An 11,454-nucleotide genomic window follows, 5' to 3' on the forward strand; every position below is an offset into this window, starting at 1 on the left:
CTCTGTTAGGGGGGACCCCACGTTCCCCCCCCCATTTTGGGGGGCTGGGGTTCCCCTTTAAAATTCTGGTTGTGATTTTTTTTTGTAGATTTTTTTGTGTTTTAACTTGGGGGGGTCCCTCCTAACATTCCTAGCAGACCTAAAGGGTCTGGTATGAATTGGGGGGGAACTTCACGCTTTTTTTTTTCATCTTCTGCAAACTAAAAAAAATTAAAAATGTTTTTTTTTTCTAATTTCATTTTGCTGCAATATTTTCCGCACCGTACCTCATCTCACATAGGCGACGGTTACGGCACTGCATGCAAGGCACCACTGCCCCTACAGCCGACAGAGAACAAACGCCAGCCTGTATGCTAAATAGGGCAGTTTTAGCGTACAGGCTGCTATAAACAAACCCATATTTACTGATTCTGAATAAGTAGCAAATAAAGACCCTTTCTCTGACTTTCGAGATTTATATCTGTGTCAACTCAGATGGTGCTGAAGCTGAACCCCAGGCAGAAATGAAAAGCACAAATTTAAGCAGTTAGGTATTAATACAAAATGATTATATGTATTTTAAATGCAACTAGTGTAACCTAAATTTAATATATAATGAGCTTCTTGTAATCCAATGCATAGCACTACTCAGAGTGGGAGAGGGGCATCCCTAAGGGCCAATCAGGTGTGCTGTAGAGTATATGATCTTAGAGTGAACAAATTGACAGGAGGAGAGGGATGAGCTCATCAGTCTCCGACTGATCTTTTACTGTTGAGTCATAGGCTGGGAACAGAGAAGTGGCCTAGCTGTACAACGTAACTACATATAGAAATGTTAGGTAGCTTGTCTGGCTTTCTTGTCTGGTGGGGCTGTGTAAATCTTAGGGCTAGATTAACAGAATTACACATCATTTAGAAAGGTAAAACACCCACCATATTTGTATTTAAGGTTGAATCTGTTTTTTATTAAAGCTTTTCTTGTTAACGAGGAACACAGACAAATATTGCAACAAGAGGGGTGGGCCAACATAAATATCATACAAAAACTGATTTAAAAAAAAGCAGAACATATGTATCATAGAAGGGCAATACACATAACACAGCTGCAGATTTATCCCCAAAAAAACTTCCCCCCTCCCTTCAAAGTCCACAGAGCTGACAGGAGCAGCTCTGCGGTCTGCATCCGTCAGAGATGACCATGTGCCCGACTTGTCAGCTGGCGGCAGGCCACTTAGTACTGGCTCGCTGGCCGGAGTTGCCTCGCGGGCCGGTACTTTGAGACCCCTGATCTAGGACAACATAGCTAAATTTGAAAAATTCTCCAACTCAGCTCGCTTCTATGTTGTCCTAGATTGTTCACTTCTCCGGCCTTCTCCAAACTCTTCACCCTTTTGTGAATAACCCTGTGAGTCTATGTATGGCTAATAATTCTTCCAAATGCATGATGTTATTCATCGCACGAATCCACAGGGAGAGACAAGGAGTTATGTTTGTTTTCACTTTTGTATTTAAAGTGACGTTAAACTCAGAAGTTAAATCTTAAAAATGCATTCAAGTTCCTTAACTACTAACAAAAATGTATCTTATTTATGTATCACCCAGTTGAAGATCTTCAAATCATCTGTGAATTTGTTCTGGTACTGTCCTTTTGTCCCCCATGGTCCCTGTTGTGTGTTGTAAAGTAGTCACCACTCCAAGCTCACTTCCGTAATGGACTACAATCTCAATACAAATTAGTAAACGAACGTGAGATTGTAGTCCATCACTGGAGCGAGTTTGGAGCGGTGGCTACTTTACAACACACATTGACCATGGAGAACAAAAGTAGCCACCCTCAAGAAGGAAAGACAGTGTCAGTATGAATTCAGAGATGATTTAAAGGAGAACTATGGGGTTAAGGCTTTTCCCCATAGTTCTCCTTAGGGTAACGGGAGGACACAAACTAGCGTTCTCCCGTTACCCTCATCTCAGTATACCACGAGCTACAGCTCGCGGTATACTGAGACGCCACAGTATAGCGCGAGCTACTGCTCGCTCTATACTGAGAAGCCGCAGCTGAAGCGGATCCCGACAATTATGTCTGGATCCGCCCAGCTGCGTGAGTGACAGCTGGCTCTGCCTATATACAGGCAGAGCCAGCTGTACCCGCCCCCTCCCCCGTCCGACCTGCCAGTCAGCGCTGGTGGATCGGAGCGGGGAGGGGGGAATCCAGCCCCTCCCCTGTCACGGCAGAGAGCCATGACAGAATCGAGAGGTGAGCGAACGGCGGTATGTGTTCGCTCACCTCCCGATCTACTGAGCCGACCTGTGACAGTCTCATTGTCACAGGTCGGCTAGAACTATGAGGTGAGTGAAAAGCGCTCACCTCATAGTTCTCCTTTAAAGATCTACAACTGATACACAAATAAGATACATTTTTGATAAAAGGGTACTTACATACCTGTTCCTCCTGCAATCATTCCCAGTCGACGAACAAACGTTCTCACTGCTGGAGATCTCCTATTTGGTTGAATAGCAAAATAACCTAACAACAGAAAGAGTGGAAATATGAATGAAAGTGCTTGTAGCTAATAAAAATCAGTATTTGTCATGTAGTCACTGAACTAAATTTAAATACCTTTTATGTAAAGTTAGAGATCACATACAAGTCCTTTATATTCCAAGCCAAAATGCACGCTTTACCTTATGTTACCACAATGCACAAAATGGCATCCCAAGGCTTTTTGTCAGCACCCCTCAATTCATGCATGTTTTATCACACCAGAATGCACTGATGTGAAACATCCGTGCTCTGTTGTGCACTGTTTTTAAGAAAAGGAGCAGCTGTTTTAAAATGTCTGTTGTGGTATATTGGAAACCCATAAAAAATTAAGGGCACGCCTTACCACAATGCACTTTATTGTGCGAAATAATGCCATGTGAATCCAGCCTTAGAAAAGGTTGGCACTCCTTAAAGAGGAACATTACCCACCAGTTTTATGTCTCTCAAAACAGCTACTTACAGGGCATGCCAACTGTCACAGCTGCCAGTGTGCTTATTTCATATGCTGTAGCCATAACGTGCTAGTATGCACAGCATACAGTATTAGCACATTATAAGATGTGAGCAGCTCAGTGTATAGGATACAAAAAAAACCCTGAAAAAGAAGAAGCTTTTATGGCAGAAGAGCCTTACATAGTTTCTTCTGCCATATACAGCCTGTTGATCAGCAGTTTTTTTTTTTTTTACTTTAAGATTGATTCATTTATAGTAACCCAATCACAAGCCCTGGCAATTCCTACTGAGCATATGACCAAAAAAAAAAGTAGCGTTTACATTCATTAAGTAATTTGTAAGGTCCACTAATGGGTATGCAATTTTCAACATGCTCTGCCCCTTCAGCCTGCAAAGCCTTCCTCTTTGCCTTAGAGCAGAACTCCAGGGAAAAGTATTACTAACTTTGCAGTGGGGCTACCCCAGAACTGCAAGGGTTAACTGCTCATTTTGGTCTAGGGAGGAAAATAACAAAGCTATACGCACCTGATCTTTGGAGCTGGCCGGCTGTGACAGTGCTCCCTCCCTCCTAGACTGCAACAATGGAATGTCCCTGAGCATCCTCATATTCTATGCACTGTATTGAATGTGATGATTTATTGGACCTTAGATCTCTGCATCGAAGGGGAGAGAGAGGCGCAAGGGGCCAGTCTAAGGGCAAGCCGCTCAAAAGATCAGGTGAGTACAGTGGCGTCACAAGGGGGTGCTGGGGGTGCGGCCCGCACCCGGGTGTCACCATTGCAGGGGTGACACCAAAATGACTGACATTTTGGTGTCACCCCCTCTAAAAAGTCGGACACTCGGTCATGGACTGAGAGCCCCACAGTGTCAGGAGAGAGGAGGGGACCCGGCGGCATACCTCATCCCGTCGGGTTAACGTCCCCTCCTCTCTCTGCCGGTGTCCATCACCAAGATGGCCACCGGCCGGCATCAATCAGATGGGCGCGGATGTAATGTCTAACCTCAAGAAGGCAAGGCAGGTGGAAGAAGGAGAAAACAAGCCTGAAAAGTCTAGATTTGCATATGACTATTTATCTATCCACCTATAAATCAATCAATCAATCAATCAATCAATCCATACCTTTTCCTTCATATTCAAGAAGTCCTCTGGGACCTTGAACTTCAATAATGTCTCCTATGGAGAGATTATCTAGATACTGGGACATTTTACCTCCTTCTGGAAAATCAGGATGTTCATCTGTAAAATAGATCTTTAAAAGAAAAAGAATGTGCTGCGGATTTATAATTTTGCCTTAGTTTAATTTTATGCAACATTTCCTTTTAGTCACTAAGTGCCATTAAATAATAATATCCTGTTTGTTAGTGATAGTAAATAACTCTAAATGCGTCTGCTTGTATTAAATGAAAACACTGTGGTTGATTTACTAAAGGAATAAAGACTGTTAAAAAATGATCGTTCACTGAGCATAGTAAATAATGTGCTTACCTCAATTAATTTCCCTCACACATGATTGGACATACTGTAGGTTCTATCACTGACTTGGCAATATTTTGCCTTCCCTGGCTCCTCCTTTCTGCCCTCATCAGCATGCTAATGAAATAGTCCTGTTTTCTTTACATATCTTACTTTAGACCCAGTGATATCATCACTGGTCTCTGTGCTTCTCTGTGCAATGCAGGCAGATCAAGGCTGATGGAAGGAGCTGCCTTGTTGCCGCAAATAGCTTCCTGAAAACATCACAGCACTCAGCCCTAATGTAAGCAGTGGACTGGTACTTAGGCGGAGTTATGCAAATATCAAAATGCCTGCGTGGATGACAGTCTGGAGGGGTGGGAGTTCCTAGGCAAACTGCATTTGCATGCAGATTGCCCTAATCATGGCCCAGATGTGATGCCATGATTGAAATAACTGAAATCCTATGAATAAAAGGGGCGGACCGGGGACAGAAAGGCTAGGGAGGAATAAGCTAGATGATGCTGGAAATCCTCCAGCCAGGAAATGAACCAGGCTTTATTTGTAGTAGCTTCTAATGCACACTGTGGTAAAGGTAAACATTATTTTTCCTCTTTACAGGCATGCACTCACTTTCTACATTTTACGTTTGTGACGGAAACGCTTTAAAATCGATTTCCAGGACTTTCAAATGTTAACCCTTGCAGCGGGGCTACCCTGACACAGCAAGGGTTAAGTGTTCGTTTTGGTCTAGGGAACAGAATAAAGAGTATACACTCACCCGGCACTCTATCCTGCGGTGGCCACCGCTCACCTCTCTCCCACTCTGCTCTGGCTGTGCTTTGTCCCTCGCTTTCCTCACGTGTCAAGCAAGGAAATGGACCTTGCATAGATGTGATGACATCAGTGGGGCTTCGACCACCAGAGCACGGGGAACAAGAGGCGGCCGTGACCGGTCTAGAAGCCATGGGGGATAGAGGATTAGGTAAGTATATGATCTTTATTTGCGCCCCTAGACCAAAATGAGTAGTTAACCCTTACAGTACAGGGGAAGCCCCACTGCAAGGATTAATGTTTTAAAATCCTGCAGTTCCTCCTTAACTACCGTTTAAAATTTTGTTAGGTTTTTATGCTTTAATGTCATCCTTGGCCTGTGCTGTCTAGCAATGTTTATGGCACAACATCATTTGGAAGTTCACATGTATTTAAGACTGGGTTCACATCTGGGCAATCCGTGACCGCACGGCAATCATGCACAAAACTGTGCGGTTTGCTGGGTGGTCACAGAGTCGCCCACCACAGCCGACCTCGCTGGAGGTGCCATTATTTTCTAATGGCACCCCAGTCCCGCCGGACGGATCACGCAGTTTCCCGCTGCAATTCCGCACATGCAATTGAACACCACACGCTGTGTATTGCAAAATAAGGTACACGTACCTTTTTTCAGAGATTGCGGTGCGCATGTGACCCCATTGAAATCAATGGGGCCGGGTATTGCTCAGATCTGAACCTAGCCTCAAGTGTGTGTTTATCTGTTTTCCCAGAGTTCCGCTTTACACACTGGTAACATTTTCATAGTCTAATGTTTTTTATAGTACACATAGACAAATGCATGTTGAAATAACTGATCACCAACTCTAAACATTATTTACAAATACAGAAATGATCATTGGTGCATGCGAATATAATTCATGACTTTACCTTTACTATGAAGTTAACAAAACCAATATCTTCACATGACATTGGGGTGTAAGGTCTGACCACAAGATTACCCTTGATTCTAGTGGAAAGGTAAACATATTTACCTAAGAAGAGACAAAAAAGCACAGCTGAAATACAGATCATTTCAGTTTAATATAAACCAACTATGGAAAACATGTGGGGCTGATGCAGTGAAAAATAAAAGAAAACCAACTGGAGTTGGTACCCTCTGGGCACTAATTAGAATTCTTGTTTGATTTAAAGAAAATGAAAGGTGAAACTTGATTGGCTGCTGTTGGCTCACAATTTAATGCTCCTTTTTTGTCCAGTTTTGTTGCATTAACCTAATTAACACTGAATGTGTAATTAAACGTATACTGATTACATTGCCTTATTAAAGTATATGTAAATCCAAACACTACGATTTCATATAATTTAATGTAATTTCAAAAGCCCCTTTCAATCATTTTAACCACTTGCTGACCGATTTGGGATGCTAAAATCCTGAATAATCATACTGACAGGGAGGTCAACCACTTCCGGCCTGGCCGTAGTAAAAAAACGGCCGGCCAGGAGCTCTCTAGATCTGAGCGGGCGTCTTTAGACGTCCGCTCAGACACGCCCCCTCGCGCGCGCCCAGCGGGAAATGGCCGCCATTTAAAAGCAGTCAGCGGTGAGAAACATGTAACAAATATCAAATAGGTGTTGTCATTATAAAACCAGGCTATAGAAAATAAATAAGTACAGAAATACCATATACAATGGTTGCATGAATGTCTGTACTCACCAGGCGGAAGTCCAAGTGTATGGTACATAGATGGAAGGGCAAAGTGAAATCTTCTTGTATTGTGATTTATAATCTGAATGTAAAATAACATGATTTCTATTGTACATGTTGAATATGTAAATACCTTGTAAAGTACAGATCCAATCTAGCAATTACCTATATGCAATGTTTCATAGTAATATTTAATAACAGATTGTACAAAGGGCAGGGAGTTTCAAAGAACCAAACTAAGACCTATCATTAGTTGTGACAACTGTAACTCCCTTTCCTACACCATTACATAATGGGGTGATTTATAAGTAGTAATTAAGTAAAAAGATTTAGGATCATGACAATAGTCACTTTTTTACCCCCCTTTCCCAAGCCCTTATGCCCTAATGTGCAGTAAACATTAACCCCAGCTGCCAGCACAGCAGTGGCCCCTTCTGGCTTTTACCTACTCCAGTTTTGTACTGTAGCTTTACAAAGTGCGCATTGCACAGGGTTTTGAGGCAATGAAAGGAAATATTAATGGGTCTGATAAGCGAATCATTACAATTAAAATTTATACATACACATAATTTTCTAATACTGTGGGTTTTGTTAAGATATGTGAAATAAAACAAAGGTGTAAGGCCCCGTTCACATTGAGCGGTTCGCAAATTGCGCGTTTGTCGCGCGATTTGCATTTTGCGCGATATCGCGCAAATGCTTGCATTGAGCAAGCTTGAATCGCGGCTAAATCTGCTCCAAAAAGGGTCCTGCTGTAGCGACGCACGACCCGCGACAGCAGGACCCTTTGCCCCATTGAGAAGCATTGGAGAGCGATATTGCGCGGTAAATTGCCGCGATATCGCAGGAATTACCGCGCGATAAATCGCTCAATGTGAACGGGGCCTTAAAGGTGGTTAAAAAACAAGTCTTTTAGTCTTGACATAATTATATTCCACACATGACACATCATCTGTTTATAATTTAAAGAACCCAGTTCACATGAGTTTACCCAAACCCACACAAAACTGTGACTGACATCCCCCCAGCCCAATCAGTTGTGGCAGCAGCATTCCCTGTCCCTTTTTAATGTGTAGCTGCAGGGTGGGGGATGCCCCAGCCACAACTGATGGGCCAGGAAGGGGTTTGATATTCACAGTTTTATACAGGCTTGGCCAAACTTAGGCAAACTGGGTTTGCACCAAGCCCCCGCTCATCACTATTTATAATTATAATTTAATTATAAAAAAACAGCTGCTTTTGAGACATGACCAGGCACTGGGTGTCTCAGACATTCTCAGTTGCAGTACATTGTCAATAAAATAACAATGATTATAGCGTACTTACTGACTTCTGAATAAGTCGTAATCTGTATTTTCTGTTTGGATCTTGTAGGGTTACACTTTTCCTTTTTTTGTAGAACATATAATTACCAGCAGCCACACTAAATACAGTCAACAAGATCATACCTATGGCAACAAATGCCCCTTTTATCTGTTAAAAAGAACAATAAAACAGTACATAACATTAGTTAAAAAGTACTAAAATATATACTGTAATGATATCAGCCTTACTTTTCCAGGGTTTTACAGGCAGTGAAAGTTGTCAAAGCAGTTCAAGTTTCAAAGTGGCTGAAACCAGCTTTATTGTGTTTCCATTAAATGGACATAGAAAATATTTTTAGCACCCAAAGCAACTTAGGCAGCAAGTAGAAAAAACACAAAAAAAGCCCCCAAAATATCCTCACCTCCTCGGGACTTACTACACAGTCAACTGCCTCTTTACCTGGTTGAGTTAAACTGTGTCCAACTCCACAAAATATAAAATGTTTTTAGTTCTTTGTATGCCACCACTCTGTGACTCTCTGCAAGCTAGCACAGCCTGTTTCGTCCTCTAGGGAATTGAGAGAAAGAGTTTGCGAAGGCAGTTACTTTTTCTATAAAGGAAAACCAGACCAGCAGCATAATTAGTATGTTTAAAGTTCCCCTGTGAGTGTGCGCATATTAATATAAACATATGAGGGGTATGCCTACGCACAGAAATGATGATTGCACTACCCATGTTAGGTATAGCTGCATGCGCCAGAGTAAAAGTAATAATTCTAGGGTCAATATATATGGATACCTGTAAATTGATGAACTGTAGGGGCTTTTAAAGTGTCGCCTATGGACAATTTTGGGTACCGTATTTTGTCACCGTTTCATGGACGCACACAATTTTTAACCTGGGTATGTTGGGTATCTATTTATTCATCGTAACCTCATCTTTTATATATTTTATATATACATTTATATAATATATATAATATAATATGATGCGTGGACCTATATGGGTTGGACTTGATGGACGTATGTCTTTATTCAACCCCAAATACTATGTAACTATGTAAATTTGTATTGTGTTTTTGGACATTAAAGTTACCTTAAGGGTATTTCTATGGCATCATACCTAGGTTGACTCCTCTCCCCTGCTCAATGCTCCAGGACATTTATCTCTAAATTTGAGTCCCACCCTAGCAATGGTGTTCCGTAACTAGATACATCTACTCTGGGTGGGCTTTGTGTGATACCGTAGAAATACATCAGGAAATAACAATTACTGTAAGTATTGGTAATTATTTTTTGTGTATTCCTGACACTCCATGACATCACATATAGGAAATAACTAGGGTGACTGAGTGGGTCAAAACAACTTTAATCTTTTTTAGAAGCAGCAGACAATACTTTTGTCAGTACATGGAAGCAAGGGTGGCCAAATCTACACAGTAGTAGGACAAGAACGTGTTTGTGACCTTGTTGCCCTCACACAGATCATCTGGACTGGCACTAACTGCATGATGAGTGTGTAGACTTTCAGGATGCTGCTGCCATCAGGCAGCTGAACGTGGCTGACCTCTGACATTGTAAGTTAGCAGGCCTAGTCCCTGACTGATGTGAACACTTGATGTTATTTTAGGTAGATCTTGCAGCCCTGGGATAAAGATGACTTTGTTGAGCAGAAACTGAAGAAAGAGCTTAGCATGCCCAAGTGCTGTAATCACTTAATACCTATTTGCAGAGGTAATTGCATCCAGAAAACCTGCCTTCAATGGGAGATTTCTGCACAGTGGATATGCAAAGTATTCGAGAACCATTGTTAGATTTCCTTATGGGTAATGGTTTCCACCATCCATTAGTTCTACAAACTGCGTCACTAGTCTGTTATCTGCCCACAATGTCTTTGTAAAAGCCAATATGGTGGAGAGCTGTACCTCTAGTGAAATGCGAGTTAGTTCTGTTTTCAGACTTGTCTGAAGAAAAAGTTGAATGTTGTGTACTTGCGGTTCTCTGAATGAAAGTTGGATGCAATCGCAAGCCACATGAACTTCTTCCATATTTGGAACTCTATTAGTATCTTGCATAGCTTGTTTGATTAGAGAGACTACCTCTCTGTTATCCACCTCTCTCTCTGTAGTAGTTTCTACAAAGCATGCTTTGCACAAGGTTTTTCCCTGCGGTGCGGCATTAGAGCAGGCTCAGCAGTGGCCTTCTGTGGGCCGTCCACTCAGAGGAGTGCGCATGGTGCGTAGATGAAGAGTCTAACCTTCTACAGTGATGCTTATTATGCTCTCTATGTGTGAAACCTGCCTCCTTGGCTAAAGATGACTAATGGCTGGCTGCTGAAGAGGAGTTTACTAAACATGCTTTTTCTTTGAGTAGAGCTTGGGGTGATAGAGTCTCTGAATCTTTTCATAGAATGTACCTTAAGGGACTTGGGTTAAGTAAGTGAGAGATAAAAGCAGTGTCTTTGCTTGGGTGGTATTTTCTTCATGCTCTTGGAACTAAATCTAAATTAAGAAAAAAGGCAGTGATGGAAATGTTATCAAATGACCAGCTGGCAGTGGCTTCATGTGTGATGCTGCTAGCAAAGCTAGTGATTTTGAGAAAATTAGCGGATTAAAGGTTCAACCTGTAGCAGCTTCAACTTGTTTGTGAGCCACTGCAGATACAGCTGGAGATTTGAGAGGTGTACAAGCATCATGAATAAACCCTTTAATACTGTGAGAACAAAGACTTTAAACCTGAAGACAGAAAGTGTGTCAGTATTACCTCCAAAAAGGGTGAAATTGGAGATATAAATAACTTGAACAATGAAGTCTGAGTGGAAGGAGAAGAGCAGAGAGCAAGGGCAGCGATCTCCAGAAGGCAGATGTGGACAGGCTGACTTAAGAGAACTTAAAGTGACATTAAACCCTCAGATTTTTGAAACATAAACCAATACTGTAATGTGTGCCTTACTGTAATCCATGGTAGTTTCCCTTCTCTTTGCTGCTCTTCCTTTTAAATCCTTATCTCTTCTCATGCTGGGGGAGAACTGAGAACTGAACTGAAGCATGAAGTGCTCCAAAATCTCCTGGTAGACGGCTGCGTTGACCCTGGACTTAATGAAGCACAGTGGACCAACACCAGCAGATGACACGGCTCCCCAAATCAACACAGACTGTGGAAACTTCACACTGGACTTCAAGCATCTTGCAGTGTGTGCCTCTCCATTCTTCCTCCATACTCTGGGTCCTTGGTTTCCAAATGA

General features: G+C 42.1%; 1 protein-coding gene across 1 annotated transcript in view; it reads right to left on the reverse strand.

The window, feature by feature from the left end:
* LOC108787357 (NADH-cytochrome b5 reductase 1) overlaps positions 1-9,786 on the reverse strand; it is a 24,165-nt gene extending 14,379 nt beyond the window's left edge. The window contains exons 1-6 of the mRNA XM_018556889.1: positions 9,691-9,786; positions 8,233-8,379; positions 6,916-6,988; positions 6,129-6,232; positions 4,095-4,224; positions 2,420-2,503 (exon numbers count right to left, since the gene is read on the reverse strand). Of these exons, the coding sequence (XP_018412391.1) occupies positions 2,420-2,503; positions 4,095-4,224; positions 6,129-6,232; positions 6,916-6,988; positions 8,233-8,379; positions 9,691-9,786 (634 nt within the window). The remainder of the gene's footprint in view (positions 1-2,419; positions 2,504-4,094; positions 4,225-6,128; positions 6,233-6,915; positions 6,989-8,232; positions 8,380-9,690) is intronic.
* Between the last annotated feature and the right edge of the window lie 1,668 nt (positions 9,787-11,454).

This window comes from Nanorana parkeri, unplaced genomic scaffold (genome assembly GCF_000935625.1).
Source record: "Nanorana parkeri isolate BGI_ZX_2015 unplaced genomic scaffold, ASM93562v1 scaffold257, whole genome shotgun sequence".
In the NCBI taxonomy this organism is placed as follows: domain Eukaryota; kingdom Metazoa; phylum Chordata; class Amphibia; order Anura; family Dicroglossidae; genus Nanorana; species Nanorana parkeri.